The sequence below is a fragment of the Myripristis murdjan genome, chromosome 4, assembly GCF_902150065.1.
Source record: "Myripristis murdjan chromosome 4, fMyrMur1.1, whole genome shotgun sequence".
NCBI classification, from domain to species: Eukaryota; Metazoa; Chordata; class Actinopteri; order Holocentriformes; family Holocentridae; genus Myripristis; species Myripristis murdjan.
This window is the reverse complement of record NC_043983.1, coordinates 8,339,427-8,367,374: the sequence shown is the minus strand read 5'-3', so window position 1 is coordinate 8,367,374 and position 27,948 is coordinate 8,339,427. Positions and strand designations below refer to the sequence as shown.

General features: G+C 40.9%; 2 protein-coding genes across 9 annotated transcripts in view; one reads left to right on the top strand and one right to left on the bottom strand.

Moving 5' to 3' along the window:
• Positions 1 to 4,871, top strand: part of pex5la (peroxisomal biogenesis factor 5-like a) — a 56,611-nt gene extending 51,740 nt beyond the window's left edge. For all 3 annotated transcript variants that reach the window (XM_030050273.1, XM_030050272.1, XM_030050274.1), the window contains one exon: positions 476 to 4,871. In XM_030050273.1, the coding sequence (XP_029906133.1) occupies positions 476 to 677 (202 nt within the window). In that variant the 3' untranslated portion in view covers positions 678 to 4,871. The remainder of the gene's footprint in view (positions 1 to 475) is intronic.
• A 3,393-nt stretch (positions 4,872 to 8,264) lies between these two features.
• The window catches only part of usp13 (ubiquitin specific peptidase 13), a 32,118-nt gene continuing 12,434 nt past the window's right edge, over positions 8,265 to 27,948 (bottom strand). For all 6 annotated transcript variants that reach the window (XM_030050225.1, XM_030050226.1, XM_030050227.1 and 3 more), the window contains 11 exons: positions 26,667 to 26,792; positions 24,383 to 24,536; positions 22,881 to 23,055; positions 22,662 to 22,750; positions 21,558 to 21,680; positions 19,728 to 19,751; positions 19,142 to 19,285; positions 15,566 to 15,735; positions 12,633 to 12,822; positions 9,583 to 9,667; positions 8,265 to 9,162 (listed from right to left, as the gene is read on the bottom strand). In XM_030050225.1, coding sequence (XP_029906085.1) covers positions 9,066 to 9,162; positions 9,583 to 9,667; positions 12,633 to 12,822; positions 15,566 to 15,735; positions 19,142 to 19,285; positions 19,728 to 19,751; positions 21,558 to 21,680; positions 22,662 to 22,750; positions 22,881 to 23,055; positions 24,383 to 24,536; positions 26,667 to 26,792 — 1,377 coding nt within the window. In that variant the 3' untranslated portion in view covers positions 8,265 to 9,065. The remainder of the gene's footprint in view (positions 9,163 to 9,582; positions 9,668 to 12,632; positions 12,823 to 15,565; positions 15,736 to 19,141; positions 19,286 to 19,727; positions 19,752 to 21,557; positions 21,681 to 22,661; positions 22,751 to 22,880; positions 23,056 to 24,382; positions 24,537 to 26,666; positions 26,793 to 27,948) is intronic.

Sequence of the window (27,948 nt, the reverse complement as noted above, 5' to 3'; positions counted from 1 at the left end):
TGTTGTGAGAACAAGTGCTTCACTGGGACTGATCTTCTCCAAAATAGATGGTGCCCCTGGCCTACTAAACAACATGATTTTTAGTGGTGACCCAAACCTGAAAAAATGCAAATACCACTATATAAGTAGAACCCTGACAAAAGAGTAACTAAACCCCAAACCCAAATCTGTGTGAAGCCTGACCTCTAATGGTGAAAAGTAGGGTGCCTGGTCTTTGCTGGCAGCTGATGCTACCATCTGTTTTTTCTCACTAAGCGCTGACATCATCTGCCACCAAACACCAGGCATGCTACTTTTCACCACTAGAGGTCAGGCTTCACACAGATTTAGATTTGGGGTTTAGTAACTCTTTAAACACAATCGCACATCACAAGTTTGCAATTAATCGAACAAACCAGGAGTTATGACATTCTCTACTATTACCCCAATTTGCTTTTCCAAATAAAAGTGACTGGAGTTTGTTTTGGTCCCTCAGAGAGGCAGCCAGTAACTTCCTGACCGCCTTGAGCCTGCAGCGGAAAAGCCGGAGTCACCAGCTGTCCCACCAGGTGATGTCTGGAAACATCTGGGCCGCTCTGAGGATAGCTCTGTCCATGATGGACCAGCCCGAACTCTTCCAGGCTGCAAATATCGGCGACCTGGATCTTCTCATGCGGGCCTTCAACCTAGACATATGAGGAGTTGGGGTGGGCGATGAGACAGTGATGTCTCCCCACTGTCCTGATCTCCAGCCCGCTCCCAAACAGCCAAGAGCCCAAAGCGTCCACACCAGAATGAACCGAGTCTAATGTTAGAGACATAAAGTGCTTTCTTTGCACGTTAAAATTAACTACAGCAGTCAAAGTTGCCCCGCCCCACCCCGCCCCCTCCCCACCAGGTACCTCGGAGCAGCTCTGAGGACAGGTTCTGCAAGTGCTTGAAGTGACTGCTTTGTGATGGATTTGCACTGCAATATGTGATTTCCCTGAAGAGCACAAGGACGGGCAAAGATTGTACGAGCAATGCCTTAGAGAACACATCAATTAAAAACTGACTCATCCAGTGGAACAGAGCTGAGCCAGGAGAGAGACAGGCAGACAGGCAGGCAGAGCTTCTCACAGAGAAACCCTTAGATGCCGTTTGCAGAGAAGAGATGAGGATTTGAAAAAAAAGAGAAAGGTTTCATTATCCAATTACTTTCAAAGACTCAAGACTGTCTCACCATCCTAAGGGAAGGATTTAGTGAGCAAACGACAAAGACTACACCGTATGACCTGGAACTCCAAATTCTGTTCCTGGCTTGTTTTCATCCTCTTTCGATGAGGAATAATAACACTGCATGAATAAGCATTTTCATAAACGGATTCCTGTTGGAAATTAACATACTTTTAGAAGTTTTCCCTTTGCACTTCAAACATACAGATAACTTCCTCAAACCAAGTGGAATGTGCAAGCCAGGTTGTAAAGCCTTACTCAAATGCATGCGAACAACAATATTTATTTACACTATTTTTATGGCAACAAAATGCTAAGCCATTTTCAGACTGGTTTTTGATTTCTTTGAATAACTGGCGTCTTCTGAACTTGAAGGCTCTCTGAACCACTAAGTATTTTGTTGTTGGTCTTGGCTCCTCGCTTCACTTCTTCTCTCTATTCCCTTTATCCTCAATGGTTGGAGAAATGCACACAAGAGCTGGGCCACATGGGTCAGTAAAAAACTTCATCGCTCTATTGAAACTTTCAAAAAATTCTACATAAAAACATGTCTTATCAATACAAGTCTAACAATCTTTCTTTCATGTGTAATATCGGGCACGACTTTCAAAGCAGTTCTTTTATGATTTCAGCATCACACTGTTATCATTTTTCTGCAATTGCATTACCTCACATGTGACATTACAGATAAAGGATGTGGAGCTGCAAGCCAAGGCCCATGAAGGAGCTTAGGACATTTTCTAGTACAGTCGTTTGTATCTTTGCTGCACCTTCACAGGCACTAAAACTCAAATATTTATTTCACTCCATTCTCCTCAACCGTCACGGTTCTAAGGTTAGGACAGACCTTACTGTTTTACCACTGGCAAACGTTAAGTGACATCATGATAACAGAATGAGAGGAAGTTGAAGCTTACATCTACATTTTTTATTATTATTATTTTGAGACCAAATGACGAGAATGATTGTCTGAAATATCAAATTCCAGATAATTCCTCTGCACAACCTCAAGAGCAGTGCTTTCTCTTTAAATGTGCTTCTTGGTTCACAGCCTCTGCAGTCCATTAGCGTCACTGTTGCTAGTTTGAAAGTCACTCTGGGAAATGAATGTCACCGTTCTCAGCCATGCAACAGAGAATAAATGATAGATTATCCACTGTACTCTAGCACTGCACCGTGGTGTTGAGCTGGCAGGTCCACATTCTGGATGGAGAAAGTAGGGTTTATTCTAAGATCCTATGCAAAGGTCATGTTTTATGTTTCCATTCTGAATTGTCAATTCGCCCCGTCCGACTCAATGGACCAAAAGGAAGTGCTGTTTCTGTGTCCTGAAAGAATGCTATCAGGGTCTAGCAGAGACCAGTACCAGGGCCATTCATCTTCCAAACTGTACAGCTTTGATATCATGGTTTCTACAAGAAAAGTGTTTTTTTAGAAAACTATGGAAGAACAAAAAACGAGTGTTATTTGTCAAGAGAGAAATAGTTAATGGCCCATGATTCTGCAAAAGCAGGGGCGCACACACACACACACAAAAACTGCCATCCACCTTAAGTGTAGCTTTCGTGCTTTATAGCCCTATTGCTGTGGCACTGTCTTGGACCTCACCAAATTCACTGCCATACATCATGGCATGCTGTCAGACATTTGTTTTATTTCTCCGGTCCGGTGCATGTACACACTTCCAAACCCCCCTCTGATGCACTCTTTCTGCCCTTCTGAGGAGACTCGTCCCACTAGTGTGGTGAACATGAAGACTGAAAATATTATGGAACAGCTTATCAAGTTAATCATGGGTAAGATTGTAAAAACAACCTATCAGATGAGTGTTTCAGATTGAAACAGCACAGTGGCTAATGCAGTCAGATACTTAAAGTCCTTGGCACAGAGTCTCTGTGGCCGACCGTAATGTTTAATAGATCAAGGAGCCAGCGGCGCCCACTAAGACACAGCACATATGTGCATGCCACTAACAATCTGCACTGGGGCCAGCCTGCGAAGCCTTTCACTGTCAGCGGACTGCACAATGGCAAAGGCAACTGGGCCAAAACAGACGAGGCTGTGCAAGTTTATTCAGGATTTTAAAGCTATTGTTTGACAGTACAGCTGCCTTTATTTTGTTATCTGACCTGATAACAGGAACAATACATGACGCCTGGACTTTATTATCATCAAGTGAGTACATACATGATTTGTTTTACATCCGTGCAGCCATGTCTGTTTTTGCCAAGTATTTTCCTCCACTGGCATCCACCACAGTCAGTTTTGGTGTGCGTGCTAACACTGCCTTGTGAAGGCATCCCGGGCCGGAGTGCCGGGCACCCATGCCATGAGTGTTTCATTTGTAACGGATTAGATTCTCCACAAGTCCAAGGCGAGCTTTCCATCTTAGTCAACTATTTCCTCTTCATAAGCCGCTGACCAAATCCACTTCTAATAAATCCCTGAAAGATGCTTGAGAGCATAGACATGGGAGACATTGTTTGGGCCAGTATTCTTCCATTTGCAAATATTACATGTGCTCTACTCCCCCTCCTCCCACTTGTCTTAAATGTTAACAGCAAACTGTAGAACAAAAAGCTCAAAATATGATGTCTGGTAATTTGTGATTTCCAAAATAACTCTAATTTTCTTATGAGGTTGTAGGCCTTTGCTTTTTTGCATTTGAGATGAAGATACTGTAGTTATGTAGAAAATTTAAAAAGATATTTTTTTAAAAGGTTGTTTTTAAATTGCTGGCTAACTCTACAATACTACTGTGTGTACTATAATTGCAGTGCTTTGAGATAGGATGCCTGATGACAAAATTCCCTTTTCTAGAACCTACTACTGTACCTTCTCAGGTGAGACGACCTAGCTAGACGCATGATCCTGAAGACATCACCGAGGCTGATCGCATGCTAGATCCTCTTGTGCTTAATTTCGAATGCCATTTTTCATTTTTATGCATGAAATTCATGGAAATGCTTTCTTTCGCTCCCTCCAATGTAGAAAATGAAATACTCTTATTGTTTCCTTGCAATATTTCTACAATGCACTTTCAAAATCTGCAACCTTGACAGAAGTGGTGTGTATATATTCAGTATATATTGTGCACAAGATGCTTTTCCTCGCAAAGCCAGAGCATGTGCGCACAGCCCAAGCAGAGAAATCAGTGTAAAGTCACTGCACTTAACTCCTCCAAACATCATGATAACCTGAGTGAGCTTGACGACATTGCTACAGCTGGGTTGATCATGGCCATCCTCTGCAGTAGGTTTGTACCTGTGACCTATGACTTATGATTATAAACATATTGATAATACTTGGCAGCAATCCCAACCTGTGAAGCCACTTTGTAGTTAAATGCTTTACAGAGCATGAAACATGATTATGTTCTTAAAGGAATTCTCCAGTGTTTTGTGCAGAATACCAAGACTGAGAGAACATGGTCGATGACATTTTCACCTCTGTACGTCCCCTGGGTCAGTTGCTGTGGGTAGCATTTTGTGTTAGCTTAGCATAAAGACTTGAAGTCTATGGGAGTCACTAGCCTGGCTCAGTCAAAGTGAAAAAATAAATCTTACAGTGATGCAGAGCTGGTCTTATTTACACAGTATATTATGTGTATGATATACATGTCTTGGAATTGTGAAAAAAAAAAAAAAAAAAAAAAAAAAAACTATAACCACTTTACACATTTATCCTTCCGTCTAGCGCTTTTTTTCCCCAAATACCAAGATGTGTATTTCAGATATACACAATATACTGTGTAAATAAGACAACCTCTGAGTCGCTGTAAGGTTTATTTTTTCACTTTGATAGAGCTAGGCTAATGACTCCTATAGACTTCAAGTCTTTATGCTAAGCTAACATAAAATGTTACCCATAGGAACCAAACCACTGGATGTACAGAGGTGAAAATGGTATTGAACATCTAGTCTCTGTTCTGGTAAGTCAGAGAAAGGGTATTTTGCCCCAAAACATTGCAGTATTCCTTTAAAAGAATGTAAAGATGTATATATTGTTATGCACGCATTTGTAAAGTTTCTATTAACATTTCATAATTATAAGGCCTTGTCCATTCTGAACGGATGTATCACAAAATACCTCATAAGTTAAAAAAGATAAGTCCATGGATATTAATGTGCATCAAACCATTTATACATGTCCTTATATATAAGTCTTTATAAAGCATTTCAAAGTGTTTTATGAAAGCAGGCAGAACAATTAGATGTACTTAAACTTTATGCATCAATAATCAAGTTACTATGCTCTATAAAGTATTTATAGTTAATAAATGGCTCAAAGGCTGTGGTTTATGTTAAGTACCATCAATGTATCTTGTGTACAATACATTCTTTTTCAGCACCCACTCCTCTAATCCACCATGTGTACAAAAGCTGTTAATTCTGGTTTATTTATCTATCCAACTTACATGTATGAATAAAATATTTTGATGCAAAGAATGAACTTAGAAATTATATACTTTATATACTGTAATTATTAGTTTACTGAAACACCTATAATGCATATTACTCTCCCTGTATACTCAGAAAGACAAGCATTAGCACCTTTGAAGCATACAATATGAAAGTAATCTTTTAAAATAAACTGGTTATATATTCTATACTCCTGTGTTTTATTTGCCACTAGAATAAAGAGCCACGCTGGGACGTCCGTTTCTCCACTTTCTTGTTCAATCTGAATGAAGCCTCTGGTGCCAAGTCTCAACAAAGGTGTAGTTTATTGAATTATTCAAACATTGCAAGTAAACAGTACCACTGGGAATACTTTCATCATGAGTGTATTCACATATATCATTAGAATACTGTATCCTAAGCAATATTTGGATAAATACATACATTACAAAAGTCAACTTAAAATAACCCTTCAGGAAAACTATGTAATGAAAACTACAGAATTGGCACAAACTTGTTTGCAAAAAGGCAAAAAGGAAACAAAATCGAGTAAAAACAGGTGAAGTACCATCGAGACATTTAGTTTAATGAAAAAGAGAATCAACTCACAAAAGTACAATTGTACAATCCAAATGACTAAATGTCAACTTTTAGTGCACATGCTGACAGTAGAAAGGCGTTTTGTGACACAAATGAAACCATTACCTTTCACAACTTAGAGAGAAAGAGAGTGGAAAGACCGAGATGGAGGGAAAGCGGAAACAAAAAGGACAAACAGATAACGCCGGGCTCATTCAACAGTAATTAAACAGGAGAAACGGGGGAGAAACAAACTGAAATGCACAGAACTAACTTTGAAGTCACTTGTCACTAAAGTGTAAGAAGCGATGTAAGAAGTTCATCGCCCACAACTGACAATGAGCAGTAGAAACCCTGAAGTGGAGCAGGAGAGGATACATTCTACGTATTTGGTTTCTGTGAGAAAATCTGTTTGTGTAGGAGCAGAAACACAAGACTTGCATAGAGACCTTTGAGAATTCCCCACTGCATAGGCAATGAACACGACAGCAGTTTATCAAGTAGTGTGTGATGAGGATGGGAAATTAAGAGGTGCAGTCCTCTTCCCACATGACAAAGTTTTCCACGGGACGGGGCGGTTAAAGGGGAATGCCAACTTTTTTATTCCTCTCTGTACAACAAATATCTTCCTGAAAGTTTCCAGTGATAGTATTGTCCATAAAGATTATTAGCCATCAAAATAAAGGGAAACACATTCCTATGACATTATCATCACCATTACTTGATGCTGCTGAAACAGTTTTCAAGATCATGTTCCAGCAGCTTTTTCTTTCACAATTCTCTAATTAATACAGGCACAATAAATAATCTCTAAATTTTTTCAGCCTTCTAAGACATAGCAGTTGAACGTCAAAGGACTGCCCTCTCCTCAAATTTGAGAGCTAGTAACTCAAAAATCAACTTAAAACAGAGGAAGTGTCTAAGGTCAAGGCCTTTGCAGCATAAGTCTCCTTTAAAAATGCACCACTTAAGTTTGGGAACCCAAATTTAGCCCCTGTATTCTTAAAAGAAGAGTAAATGGTTATTTACATTGTGTAATATCACTCTGCTATGTTGAGATGCAACAAATGAAACCAGATTCAAGTCAATTTCCGTTTAAAAAATGAGCTCGTAAGCTGTTAAACAGAGCCGGGTGTGCTCAGCTGTTTAGATGTCGCTGACAAACAAGCACATGCAGTCGGTGCTGAGCCTGTCCTGCCTGTGAGGAACACAGTGACTGAACGGATGAGCAGGAAGAGTACAGAGTCGAGTAGAGGATAGTGACCAAAACACCAACGGGCCAGGTCTGGTTGTTTCACGTGGTTTCTGAGTGTTAAAGCTGAGGAACAGGCTTTGGTTGCAGTGAGCACCATGAAGTTATACATTCAGCACTGCACCACGTCTGTTAGCACAAGGAGAGGAGATAGGTCCAAGCACAGCTTTTACCATGTTAGAGAAGTGATCTGCCTTCAGAGTGTATTGCTTCAGAGATGTTTACGTGCATAAATACAGGACGTAACAGATCTGTAAATGTCAAATTAACCTTAGAGAACATTCATTTCTTTACGGTCGCTTAATGTGAAAGAGTGGTGAAAGAACCAAATGTGGCCAACTGAATTTGAAAAAAAAATACCGCATACCACCAAATACTTTGTACTTTGAGAATAATGGGGGGAAAAAAACTACTGCAAGATTGAGAACGTCCACATAAAGTATGTATGCTGATGACGGATAGGCAGCTCAAATTAGATATAGCTCTCCTCGTATTAAGCATTATTAATATGCAATACCGTAATCTCTTCAAGGATAGACTGAGTCCTCATTAGTGTAGGTGAAATTTCGACGACCACATTCAGTTGCTCGTATGAGTTGAGTAAAAAGTTGACATTTGTTGCATCAGGTGCAAGGCATATGAAATAATCTCTTGTTTCAAAGTGCTTTCAGGGAAGGAAAAAATACTTTTGAAAGTGGAAAGGACCTGAGCCAATGACAAAGTGCCATGGCGCAGCAAGTTGCTCACTGAAAGTCACAAACTTGCATGTTATTTGCAGGTCAGAGTGGGCAGACGTGACCCATTATTCAGCCTATTAGGGATAGTTAACTAGTCTCTGGTCTACATCACACCTGTTCACAGGCTTCTATGTTAAGTGCCCATCACAGTCGAGCAGATGCGTTTTTTTTTTTTTTTCTGTTTGTTTGTTTTGTCCTGGTGTTCTTCCTCATTCTGAAACTTGCATATGTCTGACTAAAACCTGCTACAGAGCATGTTTACAATTCCTGATGTCCTTTCAATTTCCCAGCGGATGAAGGACACTCTCTTTTATTTCAATGCCACGCAGTAAACTGCAAAGCCACCAGCAGCATAATAATCTCCTGTTTGTTGTTGTTGCAGTTTTTAGTTCAGAGCATTTCAGGGCTGGCATTGAAGCACGGCCACTTCACAATACATTTACAAAACGTACCTTTTTTGAAAAAGACTGGCACAGTAGCTGAAGGCATAGAGAAGGAACAAAAATATCTGATATGTGACATTATTCTGTGTATACAGCACTCCAGTCATGGAAATTGCACACATCCCTCTGTACCTACACTGTAGAGACAAAAGAAAACACTGAAATACACATTTAAAGCACAATATAATAACACAGATGCACAAAAGCACATTGCTTTCCCTTTCCAACCACAGTTGGACGTGCTGAACGTCTCCGGTTTGCTCCTCAGTGACATCATGATAAGGCGAGCAGTTCTCCTGTTGGCTGGTCATAGAGAGGTGATTTCCATCGTTTCCACTGGAGCTGTTGTTTTTGTCTTCCAGTCGTCTGGTTGCAAGGCTGCGGTTCTCTAAGGTTGCATGGTGGAGGGTGGAGGGTGGGGTGGGGTGGGGGTGGAGGGGCGGGGCGACTCCAGCTTGGTCTAACTGCTAGACAGTCGATGGTAAAAGTAGATGTAGCCCAAGTCTTTTGGAGGCCTTTCTGACAAACACACTTTGTGGTCGTTGTAGATCACCCACCTGGAGGGAAGGAAGAATATTTGAGAAGGATAAATTAAACATCAGTTTATATCTAACATTAAATTCAGCGGTGTGAAATGCCAAAATGTGGAGTTTGACGTCACATCTTTCAAAAGTTAACTGCTCCAGGGACAGTAAAATTGGGATCAGTGTTTTTCAGTTCAGTACATAAAAAACATGGACTGACAAGTCTGAATAATTTCCTCTCAGATTTTTAATAGCAAAAGTTTTTCAATAATTTAATTTTTGAGAAAACCCACTTTCTTGTTCTACAAGGACAGGAAACAGTGTGAAGAGCAAAACAAAACAATATGCAACACAATCTCAATACTTCTATTTTGATGAGCAATGTGGCTCATCCCTGAACCACAACAAATAAAACTGAATATTAAGTATTACATAATCAAGGATTTGACTGACCTTCCCTCCTTCTTGATGTGACATACGTAATGTCCAGACATTGTGGATGCTCCCATGTGGCTGATGAAGGCGAAGAGCTCATAACCTGAAACAATGAAATCAGACCAGTCACTCTCTATAATGTGATGAGTTCAACAAAATATTTTGAAATACAGGAAATGGTTTCACATGTATTCCAACCATTCGCATGTGAATCCCAGTGTGAACAATAGACTATACTGTGCAATATAGGTTATTATACAGTACAGACCAAAAGTTTGGACACACCTTCTCATTCAATGCATTTTCTTTATTTTCATGACTATTTACATTGTAGATTCTCACTGAAGGCATCAAAACTATGAATGAACACATGTGGAGTTATGTACTTAACAAAAAAAGGTGAAATAACTGAAAACATGTTTTATATTCTAGTTTCTTCAAAATAACCACCCTTAGCTCTAATTACTGCTTTGCACACTCTTGGCATTCTTTGCATTAATTAGTGGAATTTCTTGCTTTATCAATGGGGTTGGGACCATCAGTTGTGTTGTGCAGAAGTCAGGTTACTACACAGCCGACAGCCCTATTGGACAACTGTTAAAATTCATATTATGGCAAGAACCAATCAGCTAACTAAAGAAAAACGAGTGGCCATCATTACTTTAAGAAATGAAGGTCAGTCAGTCCGGAAAATTGCAAAAACTTTAAATGTGTCCCCAAGTGGAGTCGCAAAAACCATCAAGCGCTACAACGAAACTGGCACACATGAGGACCGACCCAGGAAAGGAAGACCAAGAGTCACCTCTGCTTCTGAGGACAAGTTCATCCGAGTCACCAGCCTCAGAAATCGCAAGTTAACAGCAGCTCAGATCAGAGACCAGATAAATGGCACACAGAGTTCTAGCAGCAGACCCATCTCTAGAACAACTGTTAAGAGGAGACTGCGCCAATCAGGCCTTCATGGTCAAATAGCTGCTAGGAAATCACTGCTAAGGAGAGGCAACAAGCAGAAGAGATTTGTTTGGGCCAAGAAACACAAGGAATGGACATTAGACCAGTGGAAATCTGTGCTTTGCTCTGATGAGTCCAAATTTGAGATCTTTGGTTCCAACCTCCGTGCCTTTGTGAGACGCAGAAAAGGTGAACGGATGGATTCCACATGCCTGGTTCCCACTGTGAAGCATGGAGGAGGAGGTGTGATGGTGTGGGGGTGTTTTGCTGGTGACACTGTTGAGGATTTATTCAAAATTGAAGGCACACTGAACCAGCATGGCTACCACAGCATCCTGCAGTGACATGCCATCCCATCCGGTTTGCGTTTAGGTGGACCATCATTTATTTTTCAACAGGACAATGAGCCCAAACACACCTCCAGGCTGTGTAAGGGCTATTTGACCAAGAAGGAGAGTGATGGAGTGCTGCGGCAGATGACCTGGCCTCCACAGTCACCGGACCTGAACCCAATCGAGATGGTTTGGGATGAGATGGACCGCAGAGTGAAGGCAAAGGGGCCAACAAGTGCTAAACACCTCTGGGAACTCCTTCAAGACTGTTGGAAAACCATTTCAGGTGACTACCTCTTGAAGCTCATCGAGAGAATGCCAAGAGTGTGCAAAGCAGTAATCAGAGCAAAGGGTGGCTATTTTGAAGAAACTAGAATATAAAACATGTTTTCAGTTATTTCACCTTTTTTTGTTAAGTACATAACTCCACATGTGTTCATTCATAGTTTTGATTCCTTCAGTTAGAATCTACAATGTAAATAGTCATGAAAATAAAGAGAACGCATTGAATGAGAAGGTGTGTCCAAACTTTTGGCCTGTACTGTACTTTACAAAACAGCAGTTCACCTGAACAAGGATGTGGGTTGAAGATGCACTACTACAATGTGGACTGTACTGTCTGTGAAACACTGAGGAGTGTTACAGTTCAAAAGCCCCTGAATAATATGTTTTTAACGATGCTGTGCCCCAAACTGCTCTGGCACAGATGCTCAGTGCCCAGCAGTACCAGACTGTGGCACTCCCAAGGGTGCATCTGTGTGTGTGTGTGTGTGTGTGTGTGTGTGTGTGTGTGTGTGTGTGTGTGTGTGTGTCTGTCAAGGTCAGACAATAGCAGGGACTCAGGGCAAAAACACCCTTGAAAATTCATAAAATGCCTGTGAAATTTAAAGTGAGGAGGCAAAAAATGCCTTCCCAAAAGTTAATTTCTCACCCTCTTGTGTCTGTGTGTGTGTAACAAGCCCTCCCAGTGCAACTGCTCTCCCAGGCTGGTGCTGCAAACAAAACTGTCTTCCTAGCCAACCAAACTGATTAAAGGCGCAGTTAAGACTTTTATTGCTTGGCAGAGTTTGTTCTGAAGCCAACAAAAGGGAATGGCAACGCATAATTACCCTTACTATGTTTCTGCATCATGATATATTACCTTTTAACTCATCATTTCAGTTGGATTTCTGCTCTGATTGACAAGTTTACACCTCTAAATTGCAAAAATGTGCCCTATTATTCGTCTCAAGTACAGGGTGCCATACTCGGGAACAGGAGGGGTGGGGGCTGTTTCAACACAGCTGCCCACAGCACAGTTTTCTGTGAATGATAATAAATTTGATCTGATAATAGCAGAGTTATCCACAGCTGATATTTTAAAACACGAAGTTAAGTTTGATGCACATAGTCCCCAAAGACTTTGATTTCTGCTATGGTTGTTTTTGTGAACCAGTGAAAAACCCACAGTTGTGGGCTAGAGCTATTTTTGTTGTCATTTGATTAATAAGTTAATGACAACAATGGCCCTGCTGTTTCTGGGTTCAGAAACACATGTTTTTATATTATTATTTTTTTCAAGCCTAATTATGCAAACCCGGAAGTGAGAGCTTCCAAACCATTCCATGAAACTGATGAGGATGTGAGCACAGCCTGAGATCTGTCAAGATTATTGCAATTCCTATCAGTCACCCATAGAGGACAATATAATTCATGGATTACTCAGTGCACCTTTAAATAAGGGGTATCAATAGATAAACTTGGCAGTGGCAATCAGTGAAATCAGAGTCATGCAGAGCCACTCACGTCCCGGTCCATCTTTGATCCTTGGGCCTGACGCGTCCCGGTCTGGGGACAGTGTGGAGTCGCTGTGTGAGTTGGCGTTGGAGAAAGCGTTGTCGTTGGGTTCTGTGTCAGCCATGTCTGACAGGGCGTCGCTCTCCTCCTCCTCTGGGTGGGTGAAGATCCAGTCCAGTGCTCGTTCAAGGTTGTTGTTCTGAGAGGACAAACAAAGAGCATTTCAAGTGTTGGCTAACAGGGATCATTTCAGGTTCACAACTTCAATGACACTGCAAACCAAAATGCCCTTAACATACAGACAAATTACAGTTTTCAACATCAAGAAGCAATATGAAATGGTGTACTCCACGCTGCTGTGTTGGTGAGTCTGTCAGCATTTAGGTCCAGAGCTGCATATCTCAAAATTTATGAAATTTAATGACAACATTCATGTTGCCTAGAAGATGAAACCTGCCTATTTGGGTGACTCTACTGTATGACACATATGTTTTGCATTACCATGAAATTTTGTGCAGGAATCTTTACATGACTGGAATGCATAAACACTTCAAAATAATGTGTTTGTTAAAAAAAAAAAATTCCATTTTGCTACTGTCTATCATTGACCATGTTGTAAATACTGAACGTAAACACAGCAGCAGAACACATATGAGCCGTCCCTCTGCTCCAGGAGAGGTCGCCTGCTGTGCAGGAGGTGATGGGTTTTATGCTTACAGAAACAACAACAGTGGAGTGTTTGGAAAAAAAGATATATGTTTGGCCAGTACCAAACACTGAGTGTATAACACTAAAGCCATGACTGCTTTTCACCATCGTTACACCAATTCAGTTTGACTAAACTGTTCTGAAGTGTAACAGTATGGTTACAAAAGTTCAGCGGTTTTACATCATTAATTACTCAACTATAATATTTCAGAGACTGGAAAACAAGAATCTTCATTTGGTCTGTCTTCAGTAATATGTGTGAGGGTAAAAGTAGAGTCACGGTTTGATTCCATGATCCATATGTTTTCCAAATATTTGTTTTATAAATAGATAAAAGAAAGGCTCCTCAAAAGAGGCTGCGCTGAACATGTTTGCACTTGTTATCATGTAAGGAGGAAGGCAGGGGGGCATCCTTTTGTGGTAAAATTTCCCACCCAGATTTTTGCTTTTATTCCAAAATAGAGGCGTGATTCATGGAGAATGTCTGGAGGAGAGCACATGGGGAGGTGAAGGGGGTTCGGGTGACTAGTGACGCTGCCTGCTTTTTCTGTCTCTGCCCATCAGGTCATCGAGGTTGAACACTTCCTCCTCCCGGCTCTGGGCTATTAATAAACCAGCTGTGAGGTCCTTCGCTGCTTCACACCTCCATTCCCCTCATGAGGAATATGTGTTTATTTTTTTCCCCTCCATGAACATCATGGATGGCAGGGAGTTTGGAGGCAGTAGGGATGATAAACAAGGAAGCCTGATATCTATTTCAGTGGTGCACTGATGGTCTGCTGGTCTATTTTAGCTGATGGGGCAGGTTGAAACAAGAGAATCAGGGGCCATTTCAAAATGGGCAGCCAGTGAATTTACTGTGACTGCAGTCACTGCAACACATTACGGATAAATGATCAACACTGTGGTACAGTATGTTTTACAGCCATTTCCAAATATGTTGATTATGGGGACAATACAACTGCTGGGCATGTAACCTATCTATATTATATTTCTAGAGCTGTAAAGCTGCATCAGCAGCGGCCTCTGATTATTTGTAAACATGTGAGGCAGACATCTCTAACCACTGAGGCAATGTAGGACCTATTAAGTCAGGATCAGTAACTCATTTTTATATATTTGATTTTAGCTGATTTACAGCTTTTATTCTGTTTGTTCTGTTTAATTGATATATTTATCACTGTTTTTTTATGGCTTGCCCTCTGTCTTCTTTTACATGATTTTATGTGGTGGATGTACAGCACTTTGCAACTCCATGTTTTAGAAAGTGCTCTATAAATAAAGTTTATGATTATTAGTATGAGTGTTGGCACTAGTAAAGATGCAGTGTAGCCGGCAGCCAAGTCTGTTTATGACTGACAGAGCTTGGTCTTCATCATCTCACCCTTACTCTGCCCTCACAGCGTCATCGCACTTCATGCCAACATGATGTCTCATCACAAACTGTCCACAATATAAAGAGTAAGGACAAATCAGTGGGTCACATTACTATGACAGATTTAGTACATGACTGTCAGTTTTGTGTTTTCATTTAGTTTCTGTTATCCAATACAGCTGTGATGATTTTGACGTGAAGCGTTCTTATAAACCTTAGATGGCCTTTGCATATTTTTTTTATATTTCACCTGCACAATTTCTCTTCTGTAATTGCAGATCTGCAATTAAATAAGCTATTTAAAGTGATAATCTGTGAAAGGCTGTTTAAAAAAAAAACTAATTGGCTATATCTTTGTACAAACTGTTATTGCTGTGGTGTTTCTGCGCTGTACCTCCGATGTATCACATATCAATCAAACAGTGTCTCCGCTCTCCCTTGGATTTTCTGCTTAAGTATGAATCTCGGTAGGTGGTACTCTTTTATATGTCTACTAAACAATAATGTCTACTGGTGCTCATGCTAATACCCAGTTCTTCTGTTTATCGCTGTTCACTACTGTTGTGGGAATATCAAGTGCTCAGGATAGTGAAAGTAAGAGCTTTCATGAACTGGGTACAGGTTGAGTCACCGTGCTAAAGCAATGTGCAATAGCTAGAAGCAAAACAGACATTCATTTATATGAAAACAATGAGGATCATTATTTTAGCTATGCTGAGCTAATTACCAGCAGACAGACTACAGAATTGGAAGCCACTTTTTGGTTTTTGTGTTAACCCCCCAGTGCCAACTAATGGAATCAAACTAAGTGATCAGTGGACAGAGTGGAGGCATGCAGGCCGTGCAGAGGTATACTGACTGTGGCTTTGAGGGCCTGGATGGTGTGACTGCGAGGGAAGCCCATGGAAGTGAGGATGGCAATACTCTCCTCTGGTGGTGAGTTGTCCAACGAAGTGGCTCCCATGGGACTGTTGCTGGAAGAGGGACCTGGATCGATCATGGAGGGCAGCGTGAGAGGCTCTGCAAAGTCTGGAGAGAGAGAGAAAGAGAGAGAGAGAGACAGAGAGAGAGAGAGAGGGAGGGAGGAAGTAATAGTTAGCATGATAGCCATAATTTATAAAAACTGGAACCCTCTCAACCCAAATGCTGGTAAGTAAGAAAAACTGGTAAGTAAGAAAAACCCAATGAAGCACACATCTACTAATATGACAAACTATTTTAAGAGTAGTACTTACAATAAATTCACATTTTGATATGAGAAGGTGACTATTAGACAACTAAAATTTGACTAATGTAAAAATACATGCTCCATTTTGCTAAAACACATCTACAGAACTAGTAAGTCCAAAATGAGGCATGTTGTTAACGTAGACACTCTACTAGAACTGACCCAGTTCATAATTTGCACGCATGCAGCATCAACAACAGACAAACACCCCAGCACACATGTGCATGCACTCTGGATGGTTATTTTGCCCTGTATAGAGGAAAAGCTGCATCTCATGCAAACGCGCCCTCTGGCATGTTCCTGTCAGAGATCCTTACCCACTGAGTAATTAGTGGTATGAGTGCACACACATCTGTACAAATATGTCTGTTCATACACTGATACAAATACATCTCATACTGATCCACCAACACATTTTCCTAACTTTTGAAAAAAACAGAATCCAGAGTTTTTTTCCCCCCATCATAACTTTATGGTACAAGTACAGCTTCATCAGTTAGAAGAATAACTTCATCAGCTAAAGCATCACTGACAGGAAAATATATGCAAAACATAAAGGATAAATGATCTTCTACTAGCTAAGTCTCTGCCTATTAATGCAAACGGGCACGGGTATGGAGATACAATGCATACATTTAGAGATTAACACTGTTGCATAAAAACATTTTAACTTATAAGTATTCAGGTGATTTTCTTGTTTTCATTACAACTGAGGGATTACATGCTCCATGCTTGTGCCATGACAAAATTCTCCAACCCCTTGTGCTTACAAAACCCTTTCAAAACTTCTTCAATAATGTCAAAAATGCACTGGCATTTAGTTAAAACAAGGCTGCTTTTCTTAGTTCTTGAAAAGTTGACATTTGAGAGATACAAGGTTTTTAACCAACAGCAACGGCACGATATGCCATTTCAGTACCAAGCCCCGAGGTGGGAGGTATTCAACGCTCCACCCTGCCGAGTCCTGACCTCTTAGCAGTGGGAGGAAAATCATTTCAGACAGCGATGATTATTATCGTCATGATGAGGGCAGTATTTGTTTTTAATCATTAATGCTCAACTCCCCTGAATGCCTTTAAAAACTCCTGGGTTCACGAATCAAAGTTACACTCTTAGATCGATTTCTTAGCCGAGTTCCAAGGCTGAGGAAAATATCACAACAACATGCAGAGATACAAACTAAACAAACAAACAAAAAAAAAAACAGTCCATAAAACCAGATGGGAAATGTGCGCAATGGATGTCAGCATTCTCTCTACAATTATGAGCAAGGCACTCAAATCCTTAAAAGACTGGGTCCAGCTTTGTGTTAAACAAAGAAAAAAATAATGAGGAAAATAAGCATGAGGACAGTAACAAATACCCGAGGCTTTCATAAAGAAATGGTGGGGAATGAGGTATATGTATTAGAAAAAAATTAAAGGCTGCATTTCAGTTTTGGGAAGAAGTCATTATCCCAGGTTCATTACATATCTATGCAGAATATGGAGGATCTAATCTTTAAGAGTCTAATCATTGAACTGCTACCTTCTAAAAACAATTAAATTTTGCACTATCAGTCATTTTGAAATAGTGCCACATTTTCTCAACTGGATGCAAACTCACTTGGGAATTAAACTTGTGAGGGAAAACTGAAACTCTGAGTTCAAAAGCTGTTTGTCTTCAGGCTTGGCTGAGTGGGCAAAGTAAATGTTGAGAAAGTTATGCAGTTCCCTACGGGGCAATCAGGAGGAACATAGCAGGGAGGGCTTTAAATTCACCTTCAATTTGATGATATCAAATTTAAAAACTGAAGGAGTTTTGGGATGAAAAGTTTTTTATGACTAGTGGAAAAACATTACTAAGAATGAATGCTCTTTCTTTTCCAAGTTCTTTGTGTATCTTTAACTGACTGAACTGGAAGTGAACTGACCCCAACCATGGCACAAGGGCATCTCTACTGTAATTACTCTGCTTTTGGCCGTAAACAAAAAGGCTTCATTACAGTCCTCTGTCTCAGATGAAAATGGGTACCACTTATCTCTCAGCACCATTTCCACCTCATACTCCTTGTCTTGTGTCCTTTTGATTGCATGCAATACCGTTGTTTTTATGCCACAGGGAGATGTTTGTCTTGCAGGCGCCCCACTGGCAGATGGTAAAAAGGTGTAATCCAACAACAATAGGTTACATGCAGCGCTTGGAAATGTCATTCTCTCCTCATGGGGCAAGGTCAATGACAAAATAACTAAATATGTTATATGGTACTGTATCTAAGAATGATTTACTGGAAAGTAAAAGTAGGTGCAAAAATGTAGAAAATGGCTATATAAAAGTACTGATGATAATCATGCAAAAGTGACAGGGCTGAAACAGCCATAAGGGTGGGCAAGAGGAGGAAAAAGCTTTGTGCAGCAGAAAGGGACAGCCTGTTTGTCTGATGTTATTGAGCCTGAACACAGCCCATTTTGCAGGTGCATTAGGCCCACTTAAAAGCTAAAAGGAAGGGGGGCTGCTCTAATTTTCCTCCACTGTTGAAGCCCTTTACAGCAAACCAGGAAAATAAAACCACAGGGGAAAATCTGTACTGTGAAAAACAGTCAGTTTTGTTACACTCAAGCTGTTCTGGTAATGGTCTTACTCACCGCCATACAAAGACGGACAGTCACACAACACTTAAACAAACATTACACAAACTTCCCTTTCCATGTACTCTCACTGGCATGGAGTGTAACTAGGTAAACAATTCAGAGCTGCAGAAAATATTCACAGATTGGCATGCAAAAAAGGGTTTGGTTGTGTTTCTACTTGTGGCAAGCTCAACGTTGTTGTAAGTATAAGTATAGCTGTGCACCACATCCTGCTCACTTATTAAAACCAGAAATAGGGCTGGGCAATATATTAATATAATACGGATATCATGATTTGGGATTGTGGATATTGTAATACTGTGATTTGGCATAAGTGTTGTCTTTTCCTAGGTTTACAGGCTACATTACAGCCTCTACTGCTTGATCATCATCAAAAGCATCAATAAACATCCCTACAATATCATGACAATATCATGATATTGTAGGGGGGTATTTAGTCAAAGATATAGTAATATTTCATTTCGTCCTTGTCACCCAACCCAAAGTAGAAACTTTCAGTTGCATACATGAATGTAAACTGTGTGTTTGTGTTTCTGTCTGTAGCCGTGCTCTCATGCATGCCGGATCTCTGCCTTACCGGGCTCCTCCATATGGGCTATGATCCAGTTGAAGGCCATCTCGGGCCCCATGTTGCCTGTGTAGTAGACCGCCTTCCGACAGGCCTCCAGCGGGAAGCCCATTTCTGCTAGCTGCATTACTGCCACCTCATCTATTTCTGGAGCTGGGGACAAAACAAAGCCACATCAATAACTAAAACATACAGTTGCTGATTCAACCTTACCGGTAGCCCTCCAGTTTAAACAACCAAACAGATTTGCGGCATGCCTCTCTTTGGGCCTCATTAAATAAAGAGACCAGTGAACAATCTGCCTTGGGGAGGTTTCTCTATTGAGGTGTTATTTATCAAGGAGAGAAATGAGTCTGGCTAAAACAAGCAGGGACGCACTGAAAAAGAAAGTTAGGTTTGGAAGTAGGCGCCTCAGCACTGAGAGAGCAGCTGCAGCACCTTCTGAAGTATACAAAGTCAGACTTTCAGCTTGACAGCATTTGTCACTACTGCTTGGTGCCCAGAATAGCTTTTTCCATGGATGTAATTTATATAAATGGGCTACATATTCATTCACACCATGTAGGGGAATTGAGAAAAGAAGTGAAATACTCACAGTCTATGGAGCTCATGGAGTTATCTGAAAGAAGAGCAGAAAGTAGGACTAAGTAATTATTTCAGGTGACCACACACAATGAGATCTGCTGCCACTGCCATATGTTTAATGTGCTTTTTCCTACTCAACTTTCAGTTTTGAGAGAGTGAAATGACTTAAAATATATGTACAAAACAACACATATATGACCCTAGTCAGAATCCTCCAACATGTAAACAGGCAACACCAGGTTTTAAACAGACTTTGTGTGTTTCACCCCAAGTAATGAAATTCATAATTTGAGCAGCAAATCTCTGTTTAAAAACATTTCTTCTGCATCAATACCAAAATCTTTATTTCTAATTGATGGGAAATGTCACGTTTGAAGCGGCATAGAGGAAAACCCATTTGTGTGTTGCTCTGTAATCAGTGGGAAGCACTGAAGCCTACTTGGAGACAGAGGGGTAACCAATGCATGATTAATTGCTGCTGATGCTGGCCATGGAAGTATGGGCCAGTGATTCACTGGTAACGGCCCAAGCCATCATACAAATGTGAAATAAATAAATCAGCAAATGGGCTTTCTAAACTACCTTAAAACCACAATTTTTTTATACTTTAACAAGTTGTTTGCCCTTTTTGTGTGCAAGCTGATGTTCAAGAGTAAGTCAACAAGGGACATATTCTAATCTCAGGAAGCATAACCACAATCTGCACATGCATTTTCATGCACCCATTTATATAGTCCTCTATGACAGCTGAATGTTTACTGCTGTCAGAGCTAGATATGCTTTGCTGTCTAAGCAAGGTTATTGCATCTCAAAGAAAGGGCCCTTTTAATGTGTGAGATGCAGCACAGTCCTAAGCAGATACTCAGGCACTGACATTGTACTCTTGCCAAGAGCCAATTTAAGTTGTTTGAGGGCCTGAGATAGTAGGTAGTAGGTACAGAGTATTCAGTGTTAAAATATTAAACAGTACACAGACAAACGGCCTCAGACTTCCGTGTTGTCCTTTGAATTCAAGTACTTCCCTATCCTGAGAGGCAGTTGAGCTCTGCTGGAGAGGACCGACTATATCCATCAACATGTGAGGCACAGGAAAGGCTGTTCACAGACGCTACTGTGTCTTCCTCAGAGGCCTTTTTTGTATTTTCAGGGTTTGAAACAGTACAGAACACTTTGTGCTTTGGGCCTGCTAAAATATTAATTAGTACACTGATAACTGTGATGTAGCTGAACCTCTCAAACAACTGAGGGGAGTCGGAGGAATAGATATTACAATTACAAAGGAGAGAGAGAAAGGCAAAAAAATTCAGAGAGGGAGGAGACCAAATCTTGGGAGCTGTAAAGAGAGGCAAGGAAAAAGACTCAGCCAGCCTGAGAGCAATCCTTGGGCAACGAAATGCCTAGAAAGATAACATCAATACTGTTTGTGTTCCAAAATCCACTTGGTAAAATATGTTCCAATCACTGGGATATTCCCAGTGCCTAGTGGAGTGCATCACATTGGGACCTCATCTAATCAATATGTTATTAAGCTTAGCCACTGTGAAGACAACAACCTTTCTGTAACTGACTTTGCTTGCTTCTCCCATGGGATTCCATTCAATAAGCCCTGAAGAGAAAACTGGAGCACAAGCAAAACATCAAATATTGGGTAGAATTTCAAGGATCATTTGACTCAGTCTCGAAAATGTTCCACACCCTTAAAGAGAAGGTTACCAAGCTTTGGAACAACACATTTGAGTTACTTTTTCAGAATAAAAATGTGTGTGGTCCCAAATGTGACACTGTGCTGAAACTGACTGGCTGAGGTCTAAACTGTTTGGCTCTTGGTGGTGTGTTATACCTCGGGTGTCTTCAGGTAGAACGATGGGAGGTGTGAGGTCTGGCAGCTCCTCCTCCCCCACCTGCAGCCCCGTGGCCCGCAGCCTGTTCAGATCCAGGAAGTCTGGAACATCTATGGCCAAGTCTATAGAGCAACACATGGACATATTGAGGTCAGTTCCAGGCTTCTTTTTTTCTCTCTCTCTCTGTTTTTTCCAGGTTTGGATTGTACCATGATTGTTTTTAATAATAAAACTTTATTTGTATAGCACCTTTCATACAAGAATTGCATAATATAGGATTTTAATATAGGAAATATTTTTAATATATAGGAAAAGTGCAGCAACATTGCAAATTAGGAGCTGGGTCCATGAAGTTACAGCCACAAAATCCTATCTATGAGAAAACTCATAAACAGTGTTAAGCAGAGGTAAATGTAGTCAGTGCTATGGCATTGCTCCCAGCTCGTCTGCCTCTAGACCTCGTAAAACTCACAGATGTCACAGGCACTGGAGGTCATGATTTGTTAATGTCAGTTTACACAAATTACCCATGACACATGGTGAGGGAACTGGCCATTTGTCACTCTTGACCTTGCAAAATGTTCTAGCACAAAAACACCCAAAAAAAATGTAGTTAGATGTCACCTAAGCTTAAAGTACACTGCAAGTTTCTGCAATTTAAGATGCTGTAAAAGTTTGTGTTATAGTTGTGTGTCCTGGTAAAAGTGAAACTGCTGCAGCACTTGGCAGGAATGTAGGCAGTGAGAAGTGGAGGAAACTGTGGTTCCAAAAGCAGTAGTGGAGATGAATGAAACTACTTTGCCTACAGGGCCTTGTGAATCATGGTGTGATGCTGCCCTCTGTTGGGCATTTGCGGAACTAAAATAGTAAAAACACTGAGTCACTACCATTGTGAAAATGTGGTGGCTAATTAAAGAAAATCAGCCAGTGCATTTTTGGAAACATTAAACTAACATGTAAGACCTCTACAAAGCTTATACTGCTAAACTGACCACAGTCTAATGATTAACTGTGACTCAGATTTTAATGAGGTGTATGCAATGTATTGAGAAATCCTATTACAGTGATTAATTGGTGACTTAAATAGCTTGTCAGCCAGTTACCTAGTTTCTTTGGCACCCAGTCAACCCCAAATGTGAATTTCTTGATTTGCAAAATCAGATACTCTGGGAAGGAGGCAAAACGGGATGTCCTGGAGAAAAAGCACAAAAGGACAAAAACTCTGTAGAAAATGAAACAAGCAAACTGTTGAAAAGTCCATTTACTGTTGAAAACCACTGGATGCTGTATAGACATGGCAGGCCTGTGTAGACCTTACTTACTTGACTCCGGCTGACTTGGCCTGCAGCGCTGAGCTCCAGAAATCGGGAACATTCTCCGGCTCGGTGAAGGCCTGCAGGCACGCAGTGAAGGGAATCCGAGCTCGCACCGGCTCAGGAGGGGCCCGCATGTTCTCCTCTGCATCCTTTCGCTTGGCTTCGTATGCGAGCAGCTCCTCTGGAAGAATACAAACAAACAGAAACACTTTATGCTGCGACATATAAGGATTAACATCCATAATCACTCCAAAACATCAGGCAATTTAAAATTTAAAGTGCTACATGTAGCAGTTCGACATCAATAAACCCCAACTACATTAATTTTACGGTATTTGTATAACTACTATAAATAAACAAGGCCACAACCAAAAAGCCTCCACACTGCATTTTACATTGTGTGCCAATGGGCCAGATTTTGTGGGAAACCTACTGGACTGCTTTAGATTTAAAACAGGAAGAGGGCAGTCTTCCTTCAGTACGAACAGAGCTTAGGCTTTCAGAGTTTTTCCTCAGTAGCAGAGGGAGTGAAGAAGTGCAAGAAGAAGTGGAAGGCTAATGGTAAAAAACAAAAAAATAACTTAAAACTGTTACGTAAAGTGGGAGAAAAATGCCAGGGTGAGTGAGGGGGGGACAAGTAGCAACATGGGCAATGCAGTCTTCATTTTGAAAAACACTGGCAGCAGCAATACCACTGGCAAGGGACAGAGGGAGCCAACCATGTCTACAACAGACTCATTTGTTTGTTGTTATCATATGGAAGAATAACTAACTGATGACAATAATGTACTGATGTTCAAAAATACTACATTTATTTTTCCGAGGTTTCAAAATTATATAGTGAATCTGCCGATATATCAATACTATATCAATATCATGATAAGAAAGTAGATATAATCTGGGATTTTGAATATTGTAATGATATGACAGTGTTGTTTTTTTCCTGGTTTTAAAGGCTGCATTACAGTAATGGAATACAACTTTATGAACTTTTTTATATTGTTCTTGCTGTTCTATTATTTGCTTCTACCTACTTGGTCATCATATCCACATTACAGATGATTGTTTATCAAAAATATCTTCCGTGTACAAATCTTACAAGAACACCAACTGTCAATCCTAGAATATCATCACAAAAGCAATATCAATAGCAGGTATTTGGTAAAAGATATTACATTTGATTTTGTCCATATCACCCAGCCCTAAGGAACTTCATAGGTTCTGCCATAAACTGTATTAAGTCAAACCAAGAATATACTGTATAATAAGAACACACTCCTCATTATCATCAAAGTCATGCAGTCGCTTTTAGACAGACATCCCTGTCTTCTAGAGTACAAAGCGATCGATCCAACACATCAGGACCTTCCATGCCCTTTCAGATGACGACCTCCTGGAGCTTGATGCCACCTGAGCCAGCCTGATGCACAACAGCAGCTGTGGCTTCCAGGTGTGAGTTCATTTTTGAGCAGGTGGAGGGAGCGAGGGAGTGTGGAGGGTCCCTTTACCTCGATTGGTGGCACACTCGATGGGGGCCGGCAGCTGGATGAGGTAGTCCACCCGCTGAGTGTAGCGCACCCGGCGTGTCTGGCAGCACTGAACACGCTCCTCCACCAGGAAGCGGAAAACGTCGCTGGGATTCTCAGAGCCGGCACTGTTCCTCTGTAGAAACAGCAAAAGGGGCTGGGTCAACAGGAATTAAAGCAGCACCAGTGTGGTAACATATTAGGCATATGCTGGCATTTTAATTAATGTCAGATATCTGCCAGTCACATGGTCCACCACTGATATGATGGAGCTTCTCACCTGACCACTGTGTCAAAGTTTTATTAAGAGTCTTACACCTGCAATGAAATTTAATTTTGCTGCACATTTTATGTATTCATCAAATTTTTCTATATTTCAGGGGGCTGACTAGTGGGTCAGTGGGATCAGGGGATCTCATTATTCTGGGTTTCAAAAAGACCCCAGCACCCCAGAGGCTAAAACAAAATACCATGTTTGGTAAATACCAGATATTTTTTTGACCTGAAAATGGTCAAATATAAACATGTTGAATAAAATGTTACCACTGGTACCGGCCCTCAAAAAACCCGTATTTGTTTGTCATTATTTCTTGCAGAGAGCCCATTAGGATATCAGTGTTGGAGTTAGATATAAATACGACAGACCAACAGTAAATTTGGAATGCAACTCTATCTACATGCTATTCTTTGCTGTGGCCTATTAGTTTCCAGGAATGACATCCGCACAACCGCTGTTTGACCAAGATCTCTTAATACAGATGTAACTCTTTAACCTGAAAATCTCTAAACAGTATCAGAGCCCCAGTTAACCATATTTCCTAACAGAGTTGGGCATCATTTCACGGCCCTTGGCATTTCGTATCATTAAAAGCTGCCATGTCCTCTCACTGCTTATGAACAGCAGGGGTCACCAGGGCCTAGACTGTGTTTATTTGAAGACTATGATGAGGGATGGCACGGTGATTTAACACACCTGCTTGCATGGTGGCCTCTCGGCAACCCAACCCATCTATTCCAAGAGGCTATAGAAATACACAAGTTATAATTTCACTCTGGACAAGTATTTGAGCCAGCTTGTCCAGGCCGAGGCAAAAGTTGCTGATGACGGTGAATTCAGTCGTGCTCTGTCTATGTCTGGCTGGCTATCTCTGTATCTGGATCACAGACAGCTGGAGATGCCCAGTAGTACACCAAGGGTAAGGAGAAAATTAAGGGCCTTTTACAGAAGGACCAACTTCCTGCACAGGTACTACAGGGTTTTACAGAATGTAGCTACAGTGGACAAAGTGAGGCGGGCAGAATCTGGGCGGTTTGTTTTGTTGGTATCAATCACATGAAGTACCCGGTCCAAGTTCGAGCATGTCCCCTGTGGCTGAGGCAGAATAGGAAGCATTATCTGGCCTCCCTGTGTAACAGATAGGGGCGAGCTATATATAACCCGGTTGAGAAAGTCACTTCAGAGCACTAGTGTGTGTCTACCAGCCGAGGAGACAGTGTGCTGTCTTTCGTTGACAACAGCCCTCCCCGTTCCTGCCTGCCCATGTGTGTCAGGGGTCATTCACAACACAGCCATTTTGTGAAACTGGCTAGAATTTATAGTGGTGAAAATTCAAGAGGAAAGAATTTTTTGCACAGCCAGTTTGGTGAAAGGCAGCACCTCTTTTTGTTGCACTGGTAACATTTGTTTGTGTGGACGCCATTTGAAGGCATTTGTTCAAGATCATTCAGGTGTAAACAGATGTTCACTTACATACATGAAGAATTTCATTCCAAAACTGTCAGCTTTGTAAAAATTCACATAACTAAAATTTGAGCAGTATTTGAGTCAGAATAAATGTCTTTTTTCCCAAAATAGCGGTTATTTTGTGCATAAATAGTCATGATCTGTGTAAATAAAAACAACAAAAGCATGGGTCTGTTCCAGACATTATTCCAATTTTTTAGTTGGTAGAAATAAATTTTTAAAAATTGTCACTGCTTCAGTTTGATTTTATATTTGCGTAAAATTGATCTACCAGGTGATATAGGCTGAAAAAAAATTAGAAAATAAAGTTTTTAGATTAGAAGCTTATCCTGCAGTTTATTCACCCTACCTCAGCTTACCACATGGGGAAAGTTTTGGCAACATAATACAGTGAACAAGTCTGGACATCAATTTTTCCCAAAATAGATTTGTGACTCATTTTTGAAAAGAGAGCTTTAAAAACAATTACACTAACAGTGTAATCCAATGCAATTCCTGATCTTCAAAGTCAGCTCTACTGACCTCGACCAGGTTGATGATGTGGAGGAGGAACTCGTGGGCATCTTGCTGTCTGTTGGAGGAAAACTCTGGGTGCCCCTTGCTGACCAGGCCCTTGAACATCCTGGGAGAGACGCCCCTCTGCTGGTGCTGGAATGAGAACATTGGGCGTCACACACAGTCACTGTGCATGACCACTCACCTGTCTCAGAGGAAAGTATAAGACAAGACAGCAATAGCAGGCTGAATAGCAGGTTGGGAATTTAACCAGTGGTACTAAAATAATGGTTCAAGCCGATGCTGTTGAGTGACAATGATGTGGATCAGAACGTTATAATAACTGATACTTGGGTCGCTTTCACACGTGCCATGTTTAGTCTGGTTGATTCGAACCCTGGTGCATTTACCCCATTGGTGCAGTTCATTTGGGTGGGTGAGAATGTCATAATCAAACCGAAATGTACACCAAATGTTCAAACCAGGGTCCCATTGAAAATGGTGGCCCAGATTGGTTCCAAGCAAACTCTGGAGCAGTTCAAGTGAAGTGAGAAAGTTAACCGCACCAGCACTGCCAACTGTGGGTTGAGAAAGGAATTCCTAATGAATGAAATCTGTAGTATCACCAGCCCTCTAGACTGATACTGGGATCTGACTACAGCATGCCTGGTCTTTGGTGGCAGGTGATGTCACCACCCATAGAGCTCAACAGATGGTGACATCACCTGCCACCAAAGACCGGGCATCCTACTTTTCACCACTAGAGGTCAGGCTTCACACAAATTTTTGGGTTTTAGTTACTCTTTAAAGTCCATTGTTCAGGATATTCTTGTTTTGCTCTCTTCTCTGGCCAATAATAAGCAAGAACTACATTTACATAAAGTGGTCAGCTTTGATTTGAGCCATGTGAAAGCCAACCAAACCAATTTTTTTAAAAAAAGTACCAAACCAATTAAAAAAAAAAAAAAAAAAAAAGTATTATTGTATCAAATGACTTGTTAGTCCAACTCCAGACCATGCAAATGGACCATTAGGCGTGAAAGTGACCTTCAAGTTTTGTACTCAGAAATGGTATCTACAATTACAAAGTAGTGTCAGTGTATCCCCAGTTAATATGTCTGCTCTGAGTGCAGCTGCAGTATTCTGACCCACTACAGGAGTTTGTATGGTTCTAACAGGGCTTAGAGGGAGGGATCCTCCTGCCCAGGAAAAAAAACAACCTCTTGTCAGGTTTAGCTGTCAGCTGTTGGCGAGGAACATTGCAATGCTCAATAAGGAATATTTAAGGGGAAAAAAAAGTCGCACTCTT